This window comes from Tetrao urogallus (assembly GCF_951394365.1).
Source record: "Tetrao urogallus genome assembly, chromosome: 19".
Taxonomy (NCBI): Eukaryota; Metazoa; Chordata; class Aves; order Galliformes; family Phasianidae; genus Tetrao; species Tetrao urogallus.
In genome coordinates, this window is record NC_136832.1 from 5,561,498 (window position 1) to 5,588,214 (window position 26,717).

Here is a 26,717-nt window from a genome sequence, read left to right on the forward strand (position 1 = left end):
CGCCGCTCGCCGCCCTCCGCCGTCCCCCAGACCCCGCTAGGCCCTGACAGGAGGCGCTGTCCAAGGCTCTCCAACGGGCCGCGCCCTTCCCGCTGCCGCCCGGTCCCCGCGGCGCTCACCTACCTGGCAGGACGCCGCCATCTTGGCGCTGCCGCCCGTCACATGACCCAGCGAAACGGGGAGGAGGGGGGAGCGGAGGCGGAGCGGCCGCACCACGTGATGCCGGCGGGGCGCCGCGCTCGGCTTCGAGGGTCACGTGAGAGGGGCAGCGAAGATGGCGGCGGGCGGGCTGTGCGCGAGGTGCGGGGACGCGGCGGCGGTTGCTGCGGCGGGAACGGAGAGCGGGAGCGGGGGGCGCCATCCCTCGTTGTGCGCGCAGTCCCGCCGCGGGGGGAGGGAGAGAAGGAGAGCGGCGGAGAGGAGGAGCTGGGGAGGAGGGGGGGGCGGACAGGGGAGAGTTAACGGCCGCGGGGCCCGCGCCGCTCTGACCCCGCCCCTCGGCCTGGCCCCGCCCCGCCCCGTCCCGTCCTTCGGCTGCGGGGCCTTGAGGCGCTCCGTGCGACTCCTGCGGGATGCCGCCGGTCTGCCGGGCGCCTCGGTTCGTAGGGAGAACGCGCGGTTTGCCGAGGAAATCCCCTTGTCGGCCGCCTCGGCGGGCGGAGCTGCGCTCGGCGGGCTCCAACCGCGCCCCGGGCTTTCCGTGCCCGCAGGGCGGCGGCGATCCCTGTGGAAGTGCGGCGTCTCGGCCTCGTTCCTCGGAGAGCCCTTCGCAGACCGAAGGGAACCGGCAGCCGCGTGAGGGCTGCAGGAAGGAAGCCCTTTTTTGGGACGAGCTCCTTCGGATCGCTGCTTTCGTTCCCTTTTGGTCGTTTATTCTGTCGCTTTCAGATTCCGTTTGGCCCTGGGTGTCTAAATTGTATTAAAGCAAAGCTCACAACCCCAGCGGGACCGAGAGCAGCTCTGTGTCCTACGGCCGCGCCGAGGGAGCTTGCCTTCCATCGCTCTCCCGCAGTCTAATTAAAGAGGTTAGGGTGGAACGAAGTGCGAGGTTGGCTCTTGCACTGCAGAGCCGTTCTTTTCTTGGTAAAATTCGGTGTCGTTTCGGCACCCGTTGGGCTGCAGAGGCTCCACCTGCGCAGTCAGCAGGGCTGTGCGGCTCCCACGCAGCGAGCTGCTCCTGCTGAGGAGTTTGAAGGTAGAAACTGGTTGATAGATGTATTGGAAATAGCAGCTTCCATAAGCCACTTGGATGGCACCACGTGTCGGGTGTTACAGGTGACTCCTGCTTCTTTAGCGGCTTATTTTGATGATGCCAGTCTGAAGTTATTGCGTTATGGGTTGTTATTTTTTAAACTTTGCATGGGGAGTTGTGACATTTTCACTCCTGATTTGTGTTATGTTGCTGACAAATCATTGGTTTTAAAGTTTGCTGAGCTTTGCTCTTTTTGGCACGTGTGCTTCTGCAGAGCTGTTGTAGGGAGGCTCATCTTTGTAAGTGTGTTTGCCAGGGTGAAGTGTTGGTCTGTAGCACTTTCCAGCACAGGTTGGCTTTTCTACAAACTTCCCAGGAAGCAGGAGGAAACAAGCAGCTCAGGTGCACGTTCTGAATAGCTGAGGCTAGTGAAATTTCCCCTTAGGAAAGGTGTTGTGTTTCTTCTCTTCACCTAGTTTTGAATTCCTCTTTCAGTGAAGGTAGAAACTGTTAAAGAGGAATTTGTTTGGAGGGCAGCATCATGTGAAACCCAATAAAATACCCCTCTGCTCCTTTAAATTATTTTTCTTTGTGTTGCAATATGATCTGCTCTAAAATAATAATTGCAAGTTTGAAATGGTGCACGTTAAATAGAAGCCTGAAATGGTGTTTGTTATTTAAACAGTCTCCACATTTTCCCTTTGTTTACAGGAGCAGCAGAGAATTGTGGACAATTCTCCTGGGCAGATCAGCATTAAGAGAACCAGTAAGTCCATATCTTGATGAGCCTGTTTCCCTCTCACTTAATGGACTCCGTGGCCAAATACATCCTTTGTACATCTGTTTGAATACTAGTTTTGTTGCATTTTTCTTTTCCTTGGTGTGATTTTTGTTGCTCTTTCTCCACTACTTGTTTGTTCTTCCATTCTTTGCTTATAGTTGCTTCATCAGCTTCTGCCTGGAAGAGAGTATATGAAAAGGTAGCTCCTGTCAGGAGTGGACAGAAGTGCTGCTTGCACTGATACAGGGTGTATGTGAGTGGTGCAGCCTGCTTCTGGGATTTTCTGGGATGGAGCCCCTGCATCCAGGAGTGTGCCCAGAGGATGGAAATGCAAACGTATCAGAACCCAGACCAGCACCTCCTCATTCCTCTCCTTTCCTAATACTAGGCAAGGCAGCAGGCTTTCTCATATAATACCTTTCTCATACAATACTCACCTTGAATCAGTCTGAATCGTAATGCTGTTGTTTGCCTCATTGTTCCAATCTCTGTGATGGTGGAATTTCTTTGCTTCACTTAAACAAATCTGCTGCTGGACTGGAGATGTTGAGGAATTTGTTCAGTAATACTTGGTTCGCTTTTTAGGCACAGATTGCATCAGAACTGAACAAGCACTGGCAGAGATTGTTAGAAGGGCTTTCGTACTACAAACCTCCAAGGTACAGTAATTGTCTGATAATAGAAATTAACCTCTGCAATGGAATCTAACAGTAAGTAGAGGAGCATGTTGAATATTTCTGGTTTTCTAAAAATAGATCTTTATTCTCTTGCATGACTTGAGATTTTTGGAAAGGAGCACCAATGGGCAGTGCTTAATCCAGACTGCTTTCTAGGGCATAAAATACAAGCCAGAAAGAAACAGTAGCTTCTGCTGTCATTACCAACATTGAAAGCTCTTAACCCTTCTTTACCTCTGCTCAGCTGTGGTGCCCAAGTGCAAGTTTGCACTCTGCAATCAAGTGGCTCCTCTTGGCACTTGGTCATGTCAGAGATAACTGGATTCCTTCACTGGAAAGGATGGAATGAATGTAGCCTGTATTTATCATGCTAATAAAGTAGTGAACAATATTATTATCTGGTAACAAAACTGCTGGTTGTTGCTGTGTGACATATTGAAAGGCCACTGAGAGCAAACAAGCATTCAGCTTGAACTGATAAAATTGAGAACTTGGAAATTAAGCCTCTTGAGTTCATTCCTTGGAGTTGCTGTGTTTTTAATGGCTGTTTTTTTTTCTGTAGTACAACTTCAGCAGAGAAGGTAAAAGCTGACAAAGATGTAGCTGCTCTACTAAAAGAGTTGGGTCTGAGGGTCAGCAAGTTTTTGGTGAGTGAAGGTGCTTTTCTGATTATTTTTTTTTATCCTTTTTCTTGGTGTTGAGGAGAGGCAAAGTTAAGTTTCTTTCAGTTCAAAGTAATCTAAAGGAGGTTACAAACACCCATAGAGGCCCTACATCGGAATTCCCTGCAGTTATTAGTGACTGCATGAGGTGGTTTGTTTTTCCTGGTTTTCATCCCCTCCATTTTTTTGGAAGCAATCCTCTTTGATCTGGGGCTCTGTCAAGACGTCTGAAGCTGCTCAGCTAAAAACCAACGTCCCTTAAAGTACCTGCCCCAAATGCTGTTTACCTGCAAGGTTATGTTCCTTGTGATTCCCCTGTGGGAGTGAGAGTTAGGTGACCTGTGGCAGTACCTTTGTTTAAGTGACTGTGGTGCTCCTTTGCTGAGGTTTGAACTGGCTGCACCTAAGTTACATCAAAGCTTGTGTATTTTGCTTTCAATGGAAGTGCTGACTGAAACAAGCATCATCCTGAAAAGCAAGAATTTTCTATTATTATTTATTCTGAAGAGAAATTCTACCTGAAATATTTGGAGAGAATATTTATCTTCAATCTTTTGTTTGTTTCAGAGCATCTCTCTTTTTTTCTTCAGGGTCTGGATGAAGAGCAGAGCGTGCAGTTGTTGCAGTGTTATCTTCAGGAGGATTACAGAGGAACAAGGGACTCCCTGAAGGTCCTTAGCTCCCATTTATTTCCTGCTTACTGTACATCTGTCCGCAATACCAGTAATCTGTTGATGAACACGGTCATGTGCAACCCCACATTCTGAATTGGAAAAGACTGTAGTTTGCATTCACTAAACCTGCAGTGGCCAAGTACCACTGTATAAAAACGTGACAGCAGAAATTCAGGTCTAACTTTCTGGTCCTCTTCCTGCTTGAATCTGTCTGCAAGGATTTGGCTCATCTGTGTCTCAGGAATACAGGAAACCTGCAGATGTGTGAATGAGAGTGGGTGGAGATGAAGAGCAAACATTTACAAATAAGTGTTTTGTAGTTTTGGAAACTGTCTTTTCAAAAGAAATGGAAAGAAAAAATTTCTCATTCAGTTGTGGGTTGTTTGTTTGTTTGTTTTTGATGATGTTTGTGGGTAGGTATTTCTGCAGTAGGTAATTATTTTGCTATGTTTTGCTTACAGACAGTTCTTCAGGATGAAAGGCAGAGTCAGGCTCTGATGTTGAAGGTTAGTCATTTCCATTTATGTTTTCTAGTGAAAAGATCTGGGAACTAACATTTTGTATTCACAAAGCCTTGTATGGTGGAGATTTCAGGATTAATGTCAGGGAGTTCAGCTTCCACATTTTCTGAAGCCTGTGGGTTTATATGTTTCTGTCTGAAGGGACAGCTCTGAAATGGACGTTGATCATCACGCCTGGCAGAGATGGCTAAAAGATTAAAAATGAGGCTGCATCTCGTTTTTGCCTTTCTTTTCCAAGTTTTATTGAATAGCATAATTATAGACATGTCCCAACAACACGTTTTATTGAATTCTGTTAGATTAATTAAATTTTAGTGGTTTTTTTAATAATTTTTTAGATAACTTAAAACTGCTAAGTTGAAATTCCATCCATAGTAGTGTTTGAGCGCTGTATGTTCTGGTGCTGTAGGCACTGGAAGAGGAAAGTGAATGGGACTTGAACACAGTACCCAAGTGATGCTGGTAATGTTATGTGTTCACAGCTTGCTGACTATTACTACGAAGAGAGGATCTGCATTCTGCGCTGTGTCCTCCATCTGCTCACTTATTTTCAGGATGAGAGACACCCTTATGCAGTGAGTACAGGAACCTTTTCCTGGATATCATTGAAATAAGCTAAATATGTAAGTTGTGTATTAATTGTCCACTTGTGGTTGCAAAAACCACACAAGAATGCGTGTGGGAGTTCATTTCTGTATTTCTTTGCTTGTTGAAGGCACAGTACTTCCAGTGTGTCGAGAAGTTGGAAAAGGAGCTTGTTCCTAATTACCGTAAGCAGTTTGAAGAACTGTACAAAGCAGAAGCTCCCACCTGGGAAACACATGGAAATCTCATGGTATTTTTTTGACTGTGCTCTTCTATAAAACTTACCAAGTGTATCCATCTAACTTAGAAAGTCTTTCCTTATGTACAGCATGTTGAAATGTCTGTATGCAGACATGTAGCCTAAAATGATGGCTCTCTTAGTCCAAGAAACCTAACCATTGTTTTTAGTTGAGCACACTTTTGCTCAGAACCAAAGCAAGCTGTTTGAAACACATTCTTCCTTGTAAGAAGCCTGTTGATAACACTCAGCCAACAGGTCAATTCGTGTGGCCCTTCATAGTCTCTCTGTGTCAGTACTGTACTTGCAGTGGCTTTTCATGTTATTCATGCAGACTTTGAAATAGCTCAGCCCCTCTTGGTTTCTGATTGCTTTGTCTGATCTCTGAGCTCTGATGCATGACGGTGGGTCTTTTCCTTGTGCAGACAGAACGTCAGGTTTCCCGCTGGTTTGTGCAATGCCTCCGTGAGCAGTCCATGCTCCTGGAAGTCATCTTCCTCTACCATGCGTACTTTGAAATGGTACCTGATGACCTTCTGGTATTTGCAAAGTTGTTCAAGGAGCAGGGATTTGGCACTAGACAAACCAACAGGCATTTGATAGACGAGAGCATGGATCACCTGGTGGATCATATTGGGTAAGTAACGTGTATTTGTCAAGTGAGTACAGAACAGTGCAGTTGTTTTTCTCAGTTAAAAAAAAAAAAAGAAAAAAAGAAAGTGCTTATTTTTCTTTCTTTTCTCTCTCAAAATCACCGCTTTAAAATCACCTCTCTGAAAATCAAGCTGAACTAATTGTGATGAAGGCGGAAAGTCTTATCTGATTCCACTGGACGTTTGTGGCAAAATGAAGATGTGATTGCAAAGCAGTGGGGCATCCAGATGCCAGCTTTAACTTTGTAGGAGGAATAGCAATGAAGACACAGTGCCATTTATTCTTAGATGGACTAGTTGTAAAGTGAAACTGCATCTTCACAGCTCTGTACTGTGAACTGAATGGCCTCAGTACAGGCTGTGGGTCTGCTTACACAAGTGGCCACAATGTCTTTGTTTTGCTGTGTGGGACATAGCTTAGCATCCTGAAGGGCTGAGTCTTGGTGGGTGGCATAGAGTTAAAAAGGTAGAAAAGCTATCTTCAAATTTCAGTGACTTTTGTTTGTTTGTTCAGTGGTAGTTTTGAAGATTTTAATCCGTTCTATGCTTAGCATTTCAAGACAAAATTTGGATTACCTGCTGCTGATTTACATGATTTTGTATTTCTTCAAAGAGCAGCTGAACCAACGCAAACCGAATGTTGTTCTCATTGTTTATCATTCTTTTAAATTAGAAACCAACTGAATTCTGAAATAAAGTGTCTCACCTACTTGATTTTGTTTTTCTTCTTTCCTGCTTACAGCTACCTTAGTGCTCTTATTGTGGTGGAAGGCATGGAAATCGACACCCTCCATGAACGAGCGTTGGATGGTAGGACAGAGGAGCACAAGTTAGCCAATAATGCACATATCCACCAGGTAAAGTGCAGGCAGGGTAACCCCACATTCAGCCTCACAGTGTAAATCTTCCTCTGGTTATCCAAGCAGTGCTGCTAAAAGATTACGTATAAAAGGTTCTGACCTGTGTTTGCTAACCAAATATAAGAGCTATCATCCACGGTACGTGATGGGACAGATAAGAAGGAAATTAATTCTTCTTTCACTTACTTGCTGGATTATCTTGGGCTTTTCTTTAAAGAAAGGTGTGTGCAAAGAGATAGGCAGTGTGAGCTTTAAAAATGTTCTGTTTCATTCAGTGTCAGGGCTTTAGGACAGAGATCTTCTGAAGTTAGAAGAACACAAAGTCAGTAAAAGATGCACAAAACCAGAGCAGGACTGCAAATGCACGGTTTGATCCATTGGATGTTTGAAGTAACTGCAATAGAACAATGAGTGTTAGCAGAAAGGTGCCATCAGCAAAATGCTTACTGAGTATTTTCTGCTTCTGTGGGATCTCAGTGTTGCTCTTGTCTCTGTGCAGGAGATGGACAATCAGCTGCTGCACTTAGGGGATGTCCCACATCACGCTCCAGTGCTTTTGGCTTGGGCTCTGCTCCGTCATACCATCAACCCTGAGGAGTCAGCCAGTGTTATCAGGAGAATGGGCAGCACTGCTATCCAGCTCAACGTGTTCCAGTACCTGACAAAGCTTCTGAAATCACTTAGCAGTGGAGGCAAGAATGTGAGTTTCTTAGTATGATATGTAAGCTCTTGAAGGCTTTTAACTACTGATGATGTAAAGATGTGTGGGAAGTGGATGACTTTGAATCAAAGTGATTGCAAGCTAAAGCTGATTTGAACCATAGCATGTAATAAAGCATGTTTTATCATCTCACGTTCTTTCTGTGAGAAGCAGAAATCAAACTGGTGCTAAACAGATTTTTATGCCTAAAGAATGAAAAAAGCCATAAGTGAACAAAAACAAACAAAAAACCTTCTGTGAGTAGGAGTGTTGTACCTCATTTGATCAGAACAGACTGCATCTAATCACATTAGTTGATTTGCCTCCATGGGTATACTTGCTGTTGTAGATCTGACTGCTAGCTGAGTTAATTCTGCACTGTTCTCCAGATAAGGTTCCGTTAAGCAGTGCAGTGTGTGAGAGCAATCACACTGCTGGGCAGAAACTGATGAGGGATCTGATTTCTCTGAACACTGAATGGTTCTTTTTTGATGTTTTGAAGGCATTTCTCATGATAGTAGTAGTAGTAGTGAGTGGTTTCTCACTTCAGTGCAACCTTTCATGTTGTGTGTGGTTTAACTGAGGACTGCTTATTGTACAAGGATATGTGGCAGAGGCAGTTACTCAGAGGTGTGCAGTTTGTAAAGGAGACTGTGTGCTGTTGCACTATGTTCTATAGCTCATAATCTCTCCTGTAATGCCCTTATGTATTCTTTCTTTGCAGTGTACATTCAGCACAGCTTGTATGTGCATTTATGAGCTTCTTTCCTTTGTCCTGACATCGCTGGAATTGCACACATTGGGCAATCAGCAAGTAAGCATCCAACACTCATTGCATCTGTTAGCTAATTTGAAATAACCTGTCATAACTGATACTAATTACTTCTGTTAAGTTGTAATCTTGCATTTGAAACAGCAAAATCTGTGATTTAAAAGTGTGGTTTACACTATGCACATTTAGTAAGCACCTCTGCAGACTGGCTGAATAACAGTGCAGTGCAGAGTGTCTTGAACTTGAAGTCCTATGGATTTGAAACTATTTGTCAATGTTTTATTTCCAAAGCAATGGAAGTAGTACATTTTCAGTTTTTAAGTTTGATGGGACATCATATAGTCCTTTGTAAATGTACTGGATGTGTTTTTCCTGGCCAGGCCATTCCTTGGTAAGAAGCATGGCTTCAGATTGGCTTTGTGGGGGGTGTTTCCTTCTCTTTTGTCTAGAAAGAGTAGTTCCATCTTAGCTGGTAAGCATGGAAACTTAAATTTTAGGAATGTGCCAAAATTTGGTTCTGGTGAGAACTCTCTGAGTAAAGTAACGTTTCATTTTGTTTTTCCTCATGTCCTCTGAAGGATATAATTGATACAGCATGTGAAGTTCTGTCAGCTTCCAGCATTCCTCAGCTCTTCTGGAAGACAGTGAGTGTGCTGGCAATTTCTTTGACCTACCTTGCCTATAACCAAAACCTGATACAAGGATTCCCTTTTAGGAAAGGAACAGGCTGATCATGTTTAGTTAGCTAGTTGCTAGGAGGCCCTGAGGAGCCAGTGTTCATTTCTATCTACCTTATATTTATGTTTGCCCTTTCCTGCCTTTTAGGTCCATCCTTGGCTTTACTCTTGAAGGATACTGGAACAAGTTTTAATATAGGTGATAGTTTCAAACAGGGCTGGGATTGCAAGGACTGAACTAACTGCTGATAAAAGCATCATGCTTATTTTTTTGTTGTTACGGAATTAGGATGATGTGTAATGCAGCAGTCTTACTTCCTGCCTTATACTTGCACACTGCCTCATGCTTTAGTCTGTGCAAGGACTGGAGTGATACTTCTGTGCATGATTGATGTCTCCAATGTACGACTTGAAAAGGAGCTACATCCTTATGCTGTACTGAGGCTATTTTAGCATTTCTTTTTAGCAGTAAGACATTTGTTCTGTTTCCATCACCAGGAACCAACTGCAGGTCTGGGTATTATCCTGGACAGTGTATGTGGGATGTTCCCCCACCTTCTTACTCCTCTCCTTCAGCTGCTCCAGGCTCTTGTGTCAGAAAAATCTACTGCAAAAAAGGTACAAGATCTCTCTTGGTGTTTGGGAGATTGTTTATTTCAAGATAGGGGTAGCATGCTCTGTGGTAATGCACGGTAATGACCTGGTTGATTAATTTTTAGGAGGATCTGTCACTTTGGCTGTGTTTTTTAAGCTCTCTTTCTTGCAGGTGTACAGTTTCCTGGATAAAATGTCTTTCTACATAGAACTCTACAAGCATAAACCTCCTGATGTGATCTCTCATGAAGATGGCACCTTATGGCGAAGGCAGGCTCCAAAGCTCCTCTATCCTCTGGGTAAGGAAACTGCATTTCATCTTTTCTTCTTCAAGTGCTTTGTGGAATTTAATTCTTCACCTGGCTTCTAACTTGTGGAGAGATTCATGGATTTACTTGCTTCTTCACTCTTTAGGACTAGGTCAGACAAATTTGCGGATACCTCAGGGAACAGTGGGCCAAGTGATGCTGGATGATCGAGCTTATTTAGTACGATGGGAGTATTCCTACAGCAGCTGGACACTGTTTACCTGTGAGATTGAAATGCTGCTCCATGTTGTATCCACAGCAGGTGAGAGAGGCAGGGAGTATAAGACAGAATAAAGTAATTGATTGTTGTTATCAACTTTAAGTTAATGATAGGATTGAGCAGCTCTCAGTACTTCTGAAAGAGCTTGGAATTCTTACCCAAAAACCCATTTGTTTTTGTTATTGTTGTTGGTTTTGGTTTGGGGTTTCAGTTATGGTAATTCACTGCAATAGGCTGAGAGCATACAATGAAATGAGCCTGGGGATATTCTGGAAGATGAACGTGCATTGTTTTAAGCTTGATAGCTGCTGATGTGTGATTTTTGCATTCTAATGTTAGTTTTCTTTACCTAGATGTGATTCAGCATTGCCAGAGGGTCAAGCCAATCATTGATCTGGTTCACAAAGTCATCAGCACAGATGTATCCATAGCAGATTGCCTTCTGCCAATCACGTCACGAATCTACATGCTGCTGCAGAGGTGAGTCACTGACCTGCATGGAGTCACTAACAGCAGGGATACCTGACAAGACGTAATGAGCTCAAAGATTTGAAAGAAGTGCATCTCAGTGGTTGAACTCCCCAAGGCTGACATTCGGTAAGGACTGTTCTGGCTACAGAATGCTTTGATGCAGCAGAGCCATGATTCCTTCACTTCTTTCTTGGATGTTTTTGCACGTGTTAACTCTCCCTCCAGTCATCTGATGGATAATCACTGTTCACTGTGACAGCCTGTTGTCTGATGAGCCTTGCCTCGTGCAGTAAATTGATCTGATTCAAGGGAGAGAAAGAGTTGGCAAAGCTAGACTGACAGTGCAGACTCTGGTGTCTGTGCTGGAGCGTGGGTTTGATGCTTTGGATCAAAACAACAGCATATAGACTAGATCACAGATGGCAGTGCATTCTATGTGTATTTGTCTTTCCCAGGCTGACAACTGTAATCTCTCCCCCTATGGACGTTATTGCTTCTTGTGTCAATTGTTTGACAGTACTGGCTGCACGGATGCCAGCCAAGGTGAGGACCTTCTTGGTTTTCTAAGTTTGACAACTAGTAATACACAAATGTGAGTGAGAGATAATACCTCTACTTGTTCTCATGCAGGTTTGGACTGACCTTCACCATACAGGCTTCTTACCATTCGTTGCCAATCCAGTGTCCAGTATGAATCGCATGATTAGGTATTGGTTGTTTTTGTTTCCTGCCTGAATTGTTCATAATTTGTCATAAGACCTTTCTGCCTGTTTGAAATCTAAGCTTTATGCAATCTGTGCATCTGGCATTTCTCACTCATGTCGAAGTTGTACTATTTGTGCAGTGAATCCCCTTGCTTGTTTCACAGTGCAGACGGAATGAATGCTGGGGGCTATGGAAACCTGCTGATGAGCATAGAGCAGCCTCAAGGCGAGTACAGCGTTACCATCTCCTTCCTGAACCTCATCACAACTCTGGTCCGGGTGAGTGCTTCTGGAGTGGCCATTATGTGAAGTCGGCTGTAGACTGATACAGTGAGAAAGTGAAATACAGCAGTGCCTGACATCCTCTGTGCAGTGTGTCTGGGTAATCAGTCATTGGTTGGCACTCCTTATGTGCTGTTGTTTTGTGCTTTCTCTGGTTCTTTCAAAAAGACTGCTCTGATCTGAGCTACAAGAGAATAGAAATTGTTTGTAAGTCTGTGTCAGTGGTTTTCTCACGTTTAAAGACACGTGGCTGATCTTCCTATGAAAGATTTAATCCCCTTTAAACCAGAAGGGGAAAAATAACATTTCTGTTTCTTCTAGGGACAGCTTGGTAGCACCCAGAGCCAAGGGCTTGTGCCCTGCATTGTGTTTGTCCTGAAGGAGATGTTACCAAATTACCACAAATGGCGTTACAACTCTCATGGAGTGAGAGAGAAAATTGGTAAGGACATCGAGAGGGTAGACAGGTGAGACCGAAAAGGATCACCTGTCTTGGGGGGGATGCATATTTTCCCCATTTTTTTAATCAGATCTTTTCTGGCAGACATTTAGGATTTGCTTTGTGCATCCACTGAAATTGCTAGATGCTGAGATTTGGTTGAAAATATTAGGGACTGGGTAACACGTCTTCCTGAAAACTGAGCAGTCCATTTTGTCTGTGTTTCAGGATGCCTCATCCTACAATTGATTCATGCAATACTGAATTTATGCCCTGAAATGGATCCTCACAGCAGGTGAGATGGGTGATGTCAGGTCTGGGATAGGCTGGTTTACAGTGTAGCAGGACTCTGTTGCTGTCTTTTTGTTTCAGTTTTTGAATGAAAGTTACCTGGATTTTACTGGCCTGCTTACATAGTGCTGGTTTCAGTGCATTTCTGCATTACAGTGAATAGGAAGGGTAGAGAAAGATTAGAGACAAAGCAAAGCATGTTGGTTTTTAGAACATCTGATGAAGAAGGGGAAAACAGCATATGTGTTCCATAGGGCAGACTGCCACCTGCTTTCCTATTTGATATATCTACTCTAAAGGAAGTAGAAGATAGGGTGAAGTGAGGGCTACTGGACATACAGAAATGCAAACGTTATTGTGGTTGTTAGTAAGTGGTGGGGGGAAGTACTAAGAGAGATCTTAATGGTGGTGTTCTGAATGTGGTGTTTCTGTCCCACAGCAATGTCCCCAGCCTTCAGTCCTTGTGCATCTTCAGTCTGGCCAACACTGAAGCAGGGCAAGCTGTCATTAACATCATGGGGATTGGTGTGGACACTATTGACATGGTCATGGCCTCCCAGTCTAGTAGGTGAGTCGTGCTTCATCTCAGTAGCTGAGGAGAAAAACAGTGGTAATATTTGAAATGTAGCTTTGACATAAGTGCAATTATTTGGGGATCTGTGGCAGCCTGCCTTGTAAATTCTAGAGGAACAAGCCTTCTTTGTTACAGACCCATATGTAATTTTTGCTGTACACTCTCCATGCTATTCTTTAGTTTTCTTCTTTGCTTAGTGTTAATGACGTGTGATGTCTTGGTGGCTGCTCCATTACTTTAAGTTTGCTAGCAGTTACTTTTTTAAAATAATGTATTCACTTGAATTTAATTTCTAAGACTGAATAGAGTGAACTAGAAGCAAGAGGATTATAAGCCAAAGTTAGAACCTTCCTTGACACATAGCCAGCCAAACTTGTCAGGAGGTTGTTTTTGAGAAGGTCTGCCATTCCTTTCTTTGAGAACATCTGGAAGGGAATCCAGACTTGTTGTGGAGAAAGCAATACCTATGTGAAAATCCTTTTTGACTTTCATGTCTCTCCAGACTGTTTATCTCGTAAGGAAAGCCTTGGGAAAACACTGGATTGAGAGTCTTGTCACCTATCATGGGTGCCTTTATAATTTCTTTAAGATTGCCTCTTGCAAATGTTTCTCCCTCTGTCTTAATGCATTTAACATCTTTCTCCTAAAGAGGGGGAGATAAGTGACAATAGGCTGTCAGACTGTTTTCCTTTCTTGTTTGATGCTGAGAATTCAGGGCTGAGTAGACAATATATTTTGTGGCTGTGTGGGGGTTTGTGTTTCAGCAGCTGCTGGGTGGTGATGTGACAGTCAGAGCAAAAATGTGTTATAACCTCTGAGTGCCGGAGTGCAGAATTTCATCTTTGAATGTCGTGCAGATACTGAATGTCAGCTGTCAACACAGTTACTTACTTTGCTTTCTTTTTTGAAATACAGTGATGAGTCACAAAGCCAAGGCCAGCTGCTGATACAAACTGTGAAGCTGGCATTCTCAGTCACCAATAATGTCATACGATTGAAACCCCCCTCTAGTGTGGTATCTCCACTGGAACAGGCACTTACTCAGCATGGTATGTATTCCTCCACGGGGACAGCCTGGGAAGCTGTGGTTCTTTTATTACTTAGTCAGTGTGTGTCTTGTTACAGACAGTATGTCAATTATTGAAATGTCCAAAATGTGCTTTGTAGTGATAGGAGAAGGCTAATTCTCCCTCCTTTAAGGCACTCTAGCAGGTGGTAACCCTGTTTGTGGTAGAGGGGTTGGAACTAGGTGATATTCAAGATCCCTCATGCTTCATTTTTTTTGGAAGACTTACCTGATTCTCACCTTCTGCTCTGGAAGGCATTATTTGTGAAATAGCTGCTCTTGTCTTTGATTTTGATTGTGTTCCCTTCAGGTGCTCATGGAAACAATCTTATTGCTGTCTTGGCCAAATACATCTACCACAAGCATGACCCTGCACTGCCACGCCTGGCCATCCAGCTGCTCAAGCGACTGGCTACGGTAGGATGAGGCTCACACAAGAGCTTTGCTTCTTCCTTTTGTGCCTGATTCCACAGCTGAAATTCTTTCAAAACGGTTTCTTCAGACTTGTTTGTATCAGGGAGATTAATGCAAGTCGGCCAAAGGCAGTGTGGACTGAAAGCTGAAAGAAGAAATGTTCTGTAGAATTTGGCTGTCCTGGCTTCTGATGTTTCCTTCCTTTTGCAGGTTGCTCCCATGTCTGTTTATGCCTGCCTTGGTAGTGATGCTGCTGCCATCCGTGACGCCTTCCTCACCCGCCTGCAGAGCAGGATTGAGGACATGCGGATCAAGGTCATGATACTGGAATTCCTCACAGTTGCAGTGGAGACGCAGCCTGGGCTCATCGAGCTCTTCCTGAACTTGGAAGTGAAGGATGGCAGTGATGGCTCAAAGGTAGAATGGCTGACATTTGCCTGGCGATTCACCACTGGTTTATCATAACATCTCTCTGTCTTACGGCACAGATCTCTAGAGTCTAATAGGTTTTATGTGCAACTCTGTGTGCCTGATGGAAAGGTGAATGCAGAACATGTTTGCATTGAATGCAGTGAATGCTTGTGCTGTGCTCTCAGCTTTTTCTTTTTCTTACAGCTGAAAAGCAGCTGTCCTCAGTTTTCATAAGGACATCTTTACTGAGTCAGAGCAATGAAAGCAAAGATCCTTGTGACCTTACTCTCCTGACTCAAACAGTGGCCATTCAGTGGGAATGCACTGCATAACAGTTAATATCAGTTCTTCTCAACACCTGCTCACTGCTGCTTTGCAGTTGGAGGTCTTCATGAGTTGGGACCTTTTTGAAGGCATTTGGTCTTATGAAGTCTTAGCTTAGCTCAACTTTTTATACCTCTAAAACTCTTTTCCCCTCTTGTGTTACACATTCCTTATAGTTACTTACACAGTACGTATCTGCATCAGGTACTCAAGATTTACTCTTCAGTTCGAGAGGCATTGAAGGCATTCTGCTGCAATACACGTCTGTAGTGGTATGGTGGGGACATAACCTCTCATTTCCTTTGGTTTAGGAGTTCAGTCTGGGGGAGTGGAGTTGCCTCCAAGTGGTCTTAGAGCTGATAGACTCCAAACAGCAGGAGAGGTACTGGTGTCCTCCCCTCCTGCACCGTGCTGCCATCGCCTTCCTGCACGCCTTGTGGCAGGACCGCCGAGACAGCGCCATGCTGGTTCTGAGGACAAAGTGAGTGTTCTCCTGCGGTCTGTTCTGCTCTCTGTATCCCATAATGCCTTTTCTTTGGTTCATTGGAGTGTTGAGGGACAATTTTATCCTAGATTTTGTGCATCCTAGTAAGGGCTGTGCAGTGTGTGTGTTTTGAACTTGATCTGTACTGTCTCTTGGGAAAGAATTTGGAAAGCCAATGTGTGCATGTTCAGAAGCAAATGTATGTTGTTTACTTTCTTTTGTGCAAGGCTGCATAATCATGTATTTGCCAAAGAATACTTTCTGTGGAATTTGGAATGGACAAAATGCTGCCAGGCATGAGGGAGGTAACTGATACTACTTCTGTATCCATCTTCTAGGCCAAAGTTTTGGGAAAACTTGACTAATCCACTGTTTGGAACTCTGCCTCCACCTTCAGAGACATCAGAGGTGAGTTACATCAGGGCAGGACGGAGGCAGCTTTGTACTTGTCAGACAGGTTTGTAAGTGTGTGTGGCTGCTGTTTGTGCTTTTGGCTTTGTAAAAAGCAGTATGACTGACTGGTTTCAACGGAGGCAGGAGCTGAGGCACATTCTTGCGCTCTTTGCAGAGAGTGGCTATACTGCAATGGACTGCCTTCAGAAATTCTCTGCTCTTTTTCACACGTGAAATCAAAATAGGTGTTATCTGACATCTGTGCTTACATTCTCTGGAAGTTGTGCTGTATGTGGTGCACCTGTCCTGTGTATGCTGTCTGACTCCTCATTTTTAGGCACAGCTTGGGCTGCCTAGTTTGGAGGAACCAGTGAGGTTTTTTGCTTTCTTCCTTTCTGTGGTGTTTTGCCCTTTGTTATGAAAGTCCTGTGCCCTCTCTCATTTTGGCTGCCACTTCGAATCCAGTATTCCTTCCGTGTCATCACCAGTCCTTTGTCAAATGACATAACTATGGTATCATGGGAGAAACAAGTCTGCCAAACCAGGTTATCAGTCACTGTGAGCGGGTGGGTGAGGTTAAATTAGAGTTCCACTCACTGTGCAAAGCAAGGTGCTCAGATTTTGTTTTCATCTTGTCTTTGTAGCTCAGTGTCTTGGATACCTGTGCCTTAATCATGAAAATCATCTGCTTGGAGATCTACTATGTTGTCAAGTGAGTGTTTGGCAGTCTCTCCTTCATCCCTCTACTGAAGTCTGAACTTTGTGTGTTAGTTCTAATAGACCACACAGGCTTTCAGGAAATAAATACATGTAATCCTGTGAAAACATGGGGGGAGCAGAGACATGCAGTCTTTGCAAGATCACTTTATGCAATTGATTGACATAGAGTGTGATCTTACTGCAGGAAATTCAAATGTGTGTTTGTGATCTGATTCTGTAGGTGGGAATGCTGGTATTTCCTTGTATCCTGCAATCAGAATATTCCATGTTTAGTTTCATTTAATTGTGAAATAAGCAAAGTGCATAATGATTGCTGAATAACATTTTAATCATTTCCTCACACTTGAGTTTTTGAGCATAACTGCCCTTTAATACAATGGATAGTCAGGATTAACTGAAATCTCCATCAAAAAGAGCAAAACAAATTGTAGATTTTCTTCAGGGATCATCTTTTCTCTTAAAATGTGATGCAAAAAGTGGGATTCCCTGCACAGGTCTAATCTGTGGAATACCCTTCACTTGCAAGCCGTGCCCTTGGCTTTCCTACCTGAGTCTCAGAAGGAGTGTATTCTCTGACCAGAGCATAAATGAAGATATCTTCTCCTCCTTATTTGGTCAGGGGCTCCCTGGATCAGTCCCTGAAAGACACGCTGAAGAATTTCTCCACCAAAAAGCGCTTTGCTTATTGGTCAGAATATGTGAAATCATTGGCCTGTTATGTGGCAGAGACAGAGGGCAGTAGCTGTGCCTCCATGACAGAATATCAGATGCTCATCTCAGCCTGGAGGATGCTGCTGATTATATCCACTAGCCATGTAAGAGCCACCCTCGTGGGTTTTTTCTCTTATCTCTCGTGATAATCTGATGTTAACACTTGGAATAACGCAGTGCCAACTTCTCAGGGATTAGCTTCATCACAGTGAGAATCCCTTGTTTATTTCCTTCCAGTTACTATATATATGCAGTCAGAACACAGGTTGGCACGAGCGTGGTGTAGGCTTAGGGTAGTTAATGCTTTGTCTGTCTGAGCGTGGGGGGGTGGAATACAATTTTTATAGCAATTCAAAGTAATTCTGTAGTCCTGAAGAGATTTTGCTTAGTGAAGTGAATGGCCCTGCAGGGAAATCAGCCATTGCCAACTTCTTTAGCTGCTCTTATGCTTATCTGCAAAATTGCATTATTCAGCAGATACAAAATTGGGTGAATTCTTCAAGTAACAGAACAGCAGGGCCATGTTAAAGTGGAAAAACAGCGTATATTTAGTTGTGTTTGATTGAGCTTTGCTTTTGTGGCTCTTAGGCTGATATAATGCATCTCACTGATCCTGCAGTTCATCAGCAATTGTTTCTGGATGTTCTAAATGGGACCAAGGCTCTGGTAAGTGCAGGTTCCTCTGAGTTCTTGAATTTCCCAATGGCTCATCTCGTGTGCTGTAAGGAGCTCCATTTCTGCAGCTGCTTGCCATCGTAGGTTTTTTTTTTTTTCCTTTTAGATCCTGTGAAATTGGTCTGAATCAAAGTCCTTCTCTTGAGCTTCTTATACATCTGTGTGCAATGTGTGTCATTCTTGATATAACTGGGTGAGCCTGCAGAGGGCTCTGGTTCCCCTGTTGCTGCCAGCTGCTGCAGAACCATTTGGTGTTGGTGCCTGGGCTGAGCATTTCTTGCATTGCACCAGTGCATTGACTGTTACACCTGTAACTCTTGTGCTGTTTCTTCTCAGCTTCTAGTTCCCACGTCGGTATCTTGCCTGCAGCTGGGCTCTATGCTGTGTACTCTGCTTCTCATCCTGCTGAGGAAGTGGAAGAGGTAGGTATTGTGCAGTGGATATTTACTGATCGCTGCTATATATAAAAACTTAGGAGAGTATGTTTGAGTGTTTTGCTCTGGTGATTTTCCCTTAATGATCTGGGGAGGAATCTGATGCCTTATCATGAAGTTTTCTTTCGAGATGGCAAATATCTGTAGTTTGTTGCTGGAAGATCTTATAGCAGTGCATACATGGTTTGACTTCCTGCTTTCTGCTGAAAAGTGTATGGAAAAAAAAGCTTTTGTGATAGCAAGCTGTGCATTTGCACTGTGCTGTGCATGTCTTCAGAGAGGCTGAGGTGGTGACTTGTCCAGATTTCTTTGGAAGAACCTAAAGCAATGATGCACACAGCTCAGTCGAGCCAGTATATTTACTGAGGGATCTTGTCTAATCTGAAGAGCTCTTCCTTTTTGTTGTCAGCGAGTTGGGTTCTGTGGATAAAATCATAAACTCCTTGACGCAGATTCTGGAGGGAGTTCTACAGGCTGATCAGCAGATGATGGAGAAAACCAAAGCCAAAGTGTTCTCAGCTCTTATCACTGTGCTGCAGATGAAAGAGATGAAAGGTGAGGTTCTGTATGTACAGACATCAAGAGCAGTGCTGCCGTGGCTGAATGCACCATTAAAGCTACCATAAAAATGCGTGTGATGTTAGCTGTAGTGCAAGATGTAGAATATAGTTGCTAGCTTCTGGGACATCTCCAGTTTTTAAACTTGTTTTAACTAGCTTTAGGAGAGCTGAGGTGTATTGTCCATCTCAGGCATATCATTCACAGTGTGCATGTCTTCCCTGCCTTGTCTTTTCTCAGCAAGAACCCCTGTGTTTGATCAGTTTGATGGAAGTGAAAATGGAGTTTGAGTGTTTTTGAAGACAGCTCAGTGGCTGTGGGAGGGACCCCAGTACTGTGTCACCAAGATACCTTAAGTTCTGACATAACAAGTGACAGAAACCACGGATGGTGTGTTTTGTTAAACAAAACAAAAAACCCAGCACTTACTTTATTACTTCAGTCCTTTGCAGGACTGCTTACACTGGAGTAGCACTGCATACAATGGAATCTGGGCAGTATTTCTCTGTGCTGTGCAACTGAGATATAAAGCACTGTGGAGTTGAGGAGTGTCTCAGTTTACCTGATCCGAGTGCAGTCCCTGTCCCACTGTCTGGCCCTGCAGGCCTGTGTCATTCAGGAAATAAAGCAGGTGGAGAGTTGTTGCTATTTTTTACTGTTTGCATTTGGTGATGAAGTTGAATTTGCAGTCGTGGCAGTAAAAGGTGGTGCAATTTGTTGTGATGGTTTTCATGAGAGTGTGGTGTTTATGCAGCTCATGGACAGCAGACTGCATCCATGGACTGGTGCCAGCAATCTGGAGAAATGGGTGGGCAGTGCTGTTGGGAGCAGCTACAGAATGGTCAGTCCTTAGCAGTGCTTGCTTTCTGCTTTGGAATGTAATCAGCTGATAATGACTTCTTGGGAAAATTATGTTTTGTGTGATTCAGATGGTGATCTTATAACTTATTACATCCTTCTAGCCTTATTCATCTAACTTTGTTGCAATTCCTCACATTCTGTCTTTTGGGTTCTGCAATAAAAACAGTAACATTAACTCCAAGGGATGTATCCCAGTGATATTACCAGTTAGACCTGAATACAGGGTTGGTGTGCTAACTGTTATCTGTTCCATGTGTGTTGTAGTGAATGAGATCCCTCAGTACTCCCAGCTGGTGCTGAGTGTGTGTGAAACACTCCAGGATGAGGTCATTGCACTCTTTGATCAGACTCGACACAGCCTGACCTTGGGGGATGCCACAGATGACAAGGACAGCATGGAAACAGATGATGCCTCCCGAGTTAAACACAAGGACCAGCGAGATGGGGTAAAGGGCCAAAAAGATCTGTGTGTGTTGGGGACCCCCTTTGTTGCCTGCTGCCTCCAAAGGAAGCTTTGGCAGTTCTCACATGGGACTTGCTCCATGGTATTTTGATGTATGTCAGCCTGGAAAGTTGGCTGTTGTGCCTCTCTTTCAGATCTGTTCTAAGAAACATTATCACAATTTATATGAGAGCCAGAAAGTGCATAGAATGTAATGTAAGGGACAGCAGCCACCTTAATATATGATTCTGAGAAGGGCTGAACATCGTGCCATCTCATGAAATGCTCTCAAGATTTCTTTCTTGGTGTACACGTCAAGTGTTTACCCTGTTCTCCCTTCCAGGTTTGTGTTTTGGGTCTGCATCTCGCAAAAGAGCTCTGTGAAGTTGATGATGATGGAGACTACTGGCTGCAGATCACTAGGAAAGTCCCTGTGCTTCCTACCATCTTTACTGCTTTGGAGATCAGCCTGAGAGTTAAACAAAACCTTCACTTCACAGAGGCCTCATTACATCTGCTGCTGACCTTAGCAAGGACACAACAGGTGAGAGATGCAGAGAAAAGAAAGCATATAACCATACATGTTTAATAGGCTCTGTGTATCTCATTGCTGTGTCTGTGATGCAGTGCACAGTGATCTGTAGATAAATGGGTTGTTAGAAGCTGGCAAGCAGTAGGGCCTGTCTTTATGCCTCCCTGTTTTGCCTGCTGCTTCTTTTCAATGGGATGTCTCAGATGGAGGATCTGAGGCAGCCAGAGCAGGCCTGTAATTTAGAACAGGCACTTTCACTGAATGTATTCATCTACAATGCAGATTATCCAGCCTATTTAAAACAGCATTAAGTGTTGGAACTGGTTTCCCATTACTTGCAGTAAAGCGTTGCTTATCTGTTACAAATTCAGCTTAGTATAGGGCTTTAAGTGCAATGAAGGCCATTCCAAAGCCAGCTCTTCTCAAAGGTTAGGCATTTACCAAACCAGGTGATGTGGAAATGGAATTCACAGTACAGCTGTGCTAGATTTTATTGCAAGAACGGTGTTGCTTTTCTTGTTGCTAATTTTTTAGCAGTACAGAAGAATGTGTGACAAAGGTTCTCTAAAAGGGTTGTGGCAGTGGAAGGGACAGAAATAGGTAATGCAGAAGGAGCCTCTTCAGTCTTAGACCGGGAAGAACCCTGCAGATTTTAATGGTAGTTTATTCTGTGCCTTGCAGGGAGCAGCAGCAGTGGCTGGGGCTGGTGTCACACAGAGTGTCTGCCTCCCCCTCCTGAGCGTGTACCAGCTCAGCACTAATGGAGCCATTCAGGTGGGTGCTGCTTCCTTTTGGGTGGCCGTGTGCCAGGAGAGCTTGCTGTGCCCTGCCTTGCAGGCTGTGGCTGGACAGGAGCCCTTTGGGTCGGGGGGCAGCAATCTCCTGTAGGACCTAGAGGCTTGAAAATGATGTGAAGGGTTTGTGGTGTGTGGTGTGCTGGGCAGTGGTGTGAAGAAGTCGTTTGTTGTTGTATCTGCGCAGACCTCGGCTTCGTCTCGGAAGTCTCAGGACGCTCCCTCCTGGCCTGGCGTCTATCGCCTCTCCATGTCGCTGATGGAGCGTCTCCTCAAGACGCTGCGGTACAACTTTCTGACAGAAGCATTGGACTTTGTTGGTGTCCATCAAGAGAGGATTCTTCAGGTGTGTCACACAGCTCCTCTGCGATGGTTTACTTGGCTTCTGCGTTGCAGCAGCAGTGGAAATGCCTCACTAATTGTAGAAGCATTGAAAAGACGCAGCTGCTGTCTCAGAAAGGTTTATAGTAGAAACAGTTCAAAAGTGGGGGAGGGCAGGATGCCTGCGAGCCATGAAGTCAGGCAGGGGTGGTTGTTAGGATGGTTGTTGGAGCTGGGCAGTCACCATCTTTTGTCCCGTTCATCCTTGAGGTTGTAGCATTGCTGCAGGTGTGTAATGCACTTATTCAGCACAGGAGCAGAATCAAGGGTTTGGTGGGATCTTTCTTGGTGATTCTCTGCTTTGAAAAGAAGAGCCTAAGAGCTGTTCTTAGAGATGACTTCAGCTCTGCCTTGCTCTAGCAATGAAAATGCTGTGGCCAGCGTTCAGTCACCATTCAGGCTGGCAAGCTTTCAGGTCCTACAATACTGAAATAGCTGCATTGGGCAGTTTATGTCAGTGCTGAAGAGTTCTGTTTGTACATAGTTTGTACATAGGTGCTGTTCAGAAGCTCCTTAGACAAGTAGCTGTCTCCTCATACAGCAGCACAGCTTATGAAATGCATTCACCTCTAAGAATGTGAAGTGCTCTGAGTCTCTGCTCCGTGTGCTGTGCAACTACTTCCAATGAATGCCTTGTTTGCCCATAAGGGCAGATCTCTGCTTTTTTTCTTCTAGAGAAGAGTGGACTTCGTGCTTTAGCTCTTGATGTCCTAATTTACTTCTCTCTGCTTTCCAGTGCCTGAATGCAGTACGGACAGTACAGAGCTTGGCTTGTCTGGAGGAGGCTGATCACACTGTTGGCTTCATTCTCCAGCTCTCAAATTTCACAAAGGAATGGCATTTCCACCTGCCACAGCTTATGAGGGACATGCAGGTAGGAGTTGGGATACTGCTGTAGATAACACCTTGTGTTGGAATGCAAGAAATTGGATGTGGTAAGAGAAAGTGGCACTACATTTATTTTCATTACTGCTCTTTATGCTCTTCCCTTTACGTCACGCTTTCTGCCTGGATGGGCTTTAATCTTTGAAGAGATTTCTCCCTCATCTTCTTTATTTCAGGTGAATCTGTGTTACCTGTGTCAGGCCTGCACCTCCCTGCTGCACAGCCGCAAAATGCTCCAGCACTACCTGCAGGTGAGGATGGGGACCCAAAGGCTGAAGGTGGGGAGCTTTGTGTGCTCATGCTTCATGCTGAAAGGCAAATGTTATTCAGTATGCAGGCTCTGTTCCCAATGGTGATTACCAGCAATCATCAATAGCTAGGATTTGCACCTTTCCACACCAAAAATGTCTTCAAATAGAAGTCGAGACTGTGAAAGGTCAGACCTTGAGAAACAGCAGCCTGTGCTCGATTGGTGCCATTATCATTCTAGAGCTGCCTACAGAGCAGCAAGGAAGCTGCGTTGCTGTAGTGCTCTCTAGGGCCATTAAGACACTACTGACCTGATGTCTTTAATCTGGTTTAATTTGTTTAAGAGATACAGCTCTTGTTCTTGGAGAATCCGTTGTTGAACATGAGGTAGAGATAATGCATTGCTACTGATGTGCTGTTTCAGCATGGCTGAGGCTTGCTGTGTTGATTTTCTGGAATGTGAAATCCAAGAACCCTTACAGCTGCTTTCCTAGAATGCAGAGCCTCTTCTGCTGTGCACTGTGTGAGTTCTCATGCTTCTAGTAGGTGACAGAGTTTGTGTGCCTTATTTCCTCCTTTTTGCTTGTAGCAGTTTTCCTTGAAAGCATCATCCTTAATGCAAAACTGTCATGAATGTATCCAAGACACTTTTCTCTGCAGACAAAAAATGGTGACTCCCTTCCATCAAGTGTGACTCCACGAGTGCAGCGTAATCCCCAAACCTCTTCCAAACACCCCAGCCCTGAGTCAGAGGCAGCAGAGCAGAAGGCACTGCTAATGGTACAGTACAGCCTCTTGAAAATCCTCAGCAAATCTCTTGCTGCTCTGCGCCACTTCACCCCCGATGTCTGCCAGATACTCCTCGATCAGGTAAGAGATGTTTCTCCCTGAACAGGGAGGTTTCCATCATCTCAAGTGACATTCTGGGTCTATGAAGAGAAGCACAGCCCATCCTGCTTGTGACAGTGACCCTGCTGTACATCTGTCTGCTGTTCTGCTGCACAGAGCAGGAATTCCCCTCAGTTCTCAGGCACTGATCTGAGAAGAAGGCTTGGCTGAGCTGTGGTGTGATTGCACAGCACCGTACGTGCAGCCTTACAGGAGCAGAGCCAGCTAGGTTTGTGTCCTCAGAAGAGATACTCTTGTTCTCCCATAGCTGTGACCCGGTGGCCTGGTCTCCAAGTTAAGCCAAGTAGGGTTTAATCCTTGAGTGTGGCAATGTCCTGCTGCTTTCTTTTGGATAGTTACTTCCTGTAGCTGCCCGTAGTTAAACGGTCTGGAAGCAGTCACTGTTTGAGCTTGCTGCTCAGCTTCACGGCCTGAGAGTTGTAAGGCTCTGCTCCCTCCTGTGAACAGAGTGCAATCTCCGTGTGCAGAGCTGTGCGGTGCTCCTTGCTGTTCCAGCTGCGTAACAGATTGCGGAAGTGACCTCAGGGCTTTGGTTCTCCATACAAAAAGCATGCTGCAGGGACTCGATATTCCTGCTACTGTGACAGTAGCATGCTCATGAACTCAGGGGTCACACAGTCCTCCTTCCTTTTCTCCACAGTCACTGGACCTTGCTGAGTACAACGTGCTCTTTGTCTTGAGTTTCACCACACCAGCCTTTGATTCGGATGTCGCCCCTTCCTTTGGGACCCTCCTTGCCACAGTCAACGTGGCCCTCAACATGCTAGGAGAGGTACGAGCCGTCTGTGTTTGGGAAAGCACAGCTCTTGCAGTCATCTCAGAGAACTTATATTTTGAGAAGTAGCTTCTGTAGTGCTGTGTCCAATAGCTGTCTTTTTTTCAGTTGGATAAGAAGAAGGAACCTTTTCCTCAGGCTGCAGGGCTGAATATGCAGGAGGGAACCAAAACCCTCAAGTAAGTTTCTAGGTCTTTTATTTAGTTGTGGCCAAGGGGCAGAACGCAGTGCTCCTCAGGTCATAACTGGGATTTATAAGCATTAGGGTAGCTTCAGAACTTCTCACTCTGAGTGATAGGAGTTCAGCTGCCTGCTAGAAGCTCTCCACTGCAGGGCAAGTGGGGATTTCTGCTTTGTAGACATTAGCTTTTGTTGTCACTGCCTGAGCCCAGTCTGAGCAGCAGCAGTTGTCCCTCCTATGTACTCTAGGTGAAGTTTTTCCCAGGCTTTGTGATCTGAAACCTGGGGTATTTGTCTCCTTTCTTTGCACAGGTCTCTGCTCATGTTTACAATGGAAAACTGTTTCTACCTGCTCATCTCCCAGGCTGTTCGGTACTTGAGAGACCCAGCTGTGCATCCCCGCGATAAGCAGCGGATGAAACAGGAGCTGAGCTCTGAGCTGGTAAGCAGCTTGTACCATTCTTTCTCACTGTTCATTGAAGTGTGTTTTATGGGAGAAGGTCCTACGTCTGCCTGCATTAGGGGGCACTGGGTATCTGTGCCTCATTTTGGGAGGGAGAGGGATATGTGCGTGGAAGAATCTAACACATGACATCTTCTAATTTCAGAGTACACTGCTTTCCAGCTTGTCTCGTTATTTCCGCCGTGGTGGTCCCTCCTCACCTGCCAGTGGGGTTCTTCCCTCTCCCCAGGGGAAGTCTGCCTCCAAGCTGGGGCCTGAGGGCCAGGAGCCTTTGTTTCAGCTCGTGCAGGCCTTCGTCCGGCATGTGCAGAGATAGATGCTGTTCTGCCACAGCCTCCCTTTCCAGGACTTGCACCAGAACGATTCATATCCACCACAGAAAACATCACCCTTGGCAGAGCTTGTAACAAGGACTGGGGCAGGGAGGGAGGCCTGGTCTGGGCAGCGTTGGATACCAAGCTGTAACATCAGCAACGTGGTCCTGTTGAACTCCTGCAGAGCAGTGAATGTAAGGAGAGCTGCGAGGGGCTCCTCAGATTGACCAGTGCACAGCCTGCCTGCTCCATCTGCTAGAGCCTCCTGGCCAGGTACAAAGTGCTGAACAGTCAAAACCTTTATTTTTATAGCTTGTACCTCAGCTGGGGAAGCTCTGGCTGATGGAGTGAGAGGACAGGCTCTCCTCTGGGCATTAACTCTGCTATTGACACAAGGTGCGGGCTGCCCCTCCCTCCCAGTCAGAGTCCAGTTAAGGCACAATCTAGGGATCAGCCAGCAATTCAGAGACCATCTTTCTACTATTTTTGTACTGAGTGGTTCAAGGCAAGATGGTGTATGTGTGCTCACGCCTCCCCTCCACCCTCCAGTCTGTGTGCTGCGTGTTTCTGAAGAGCAAGGCCTCACTCAAGGTTTTTAAGTCAAAATTCCATTGCTCTAGTCTTGCAATTTTTTTGTAACTGTGGCCTATTTATACTGATATTAAAACCTTTATAGACAGCAGCTGGGTTTGTGGTTTTGTATCCTGCAACACCAGGCTCCGCATCTTCTGTGTAGTTCTGTGTCAGTTGAGCTGAAGTACTTTGCTTCTGTAATTCTGCCTACCAGCAAGGTGAGTTGTGGCTTGCGAGTGACAGTGCAGGTACCATTCGAAGGGATTACATCAAAGGTTGATTCCTTTGGCTTCC

At 44.9% G+C, this 26,717-nt stretch overlaps 1 protein-coding gene across 1 annotated transcript; it reads left to right on the forward strand.

Annotated features, from left to right (window-relative positions):
• Positions 1-255: 255 nt before the first annotated feature.
• Positions 256-25,852, forward strand: NUP188 (nucleoporin 188; the record flags this gene model as incomplete). Its single annotated transcript, XM_079544620.1, has 44 exons — positions 256-300; positions 1,904-1,958; positions 2,559-2,632; positions 3,213-3,297; positions 3,903-3,983; positions 4,448-4,492; positions 4,990-5,082; positions 5,223-5,342; positions 5,756-5,967; positions 6,726-6,840; positions 7,343-7,543; positions 8,268-8,357; positions 8,894-8,959; positions 9,491-9,610; positions 9,759-9,885; positions 10,001-10,156; positions 10,468-10,594; positions 11,041-11,128; positions 11,216-11,292; positions 11,454-11,568; positions 11,893-12,013; positions 12,239-12,305; positions 12,741-12,869; positions 13,791-13,924; positions 14,252-14,358; positions 14,566-14,772; positions 15,402-15,571; positions 15,913-15,982; positions 16,612-16,679; positions 17,307-17,502; positions 17,987-18,064; positions 18,410-18,495; positions 18,917-19,062; positions 20,191-20,372; positions 20,712-20,912; positions 21,582-21,674; positions 21,882-22,040; positions 22,812-22,949; positions 23,137-23,211; positions 23,870-24,079; positions 24,759-24,890; positions 25,002-25,072; positions 25,386-25,515; positions 25,682-25,852. The coding sequence occupies exons 1-44, from the start codon at positions 275-277 to the stop codon at positions 25,850-25,852; spliced, it is 5,214 nt and encodes a 1,737-aa protein (XP_079400746.1). The 5' UTR covers positions 256-274.
• Between the last annotated feature and the right edge of the window lie 865 nt (positions 25,853-26,717).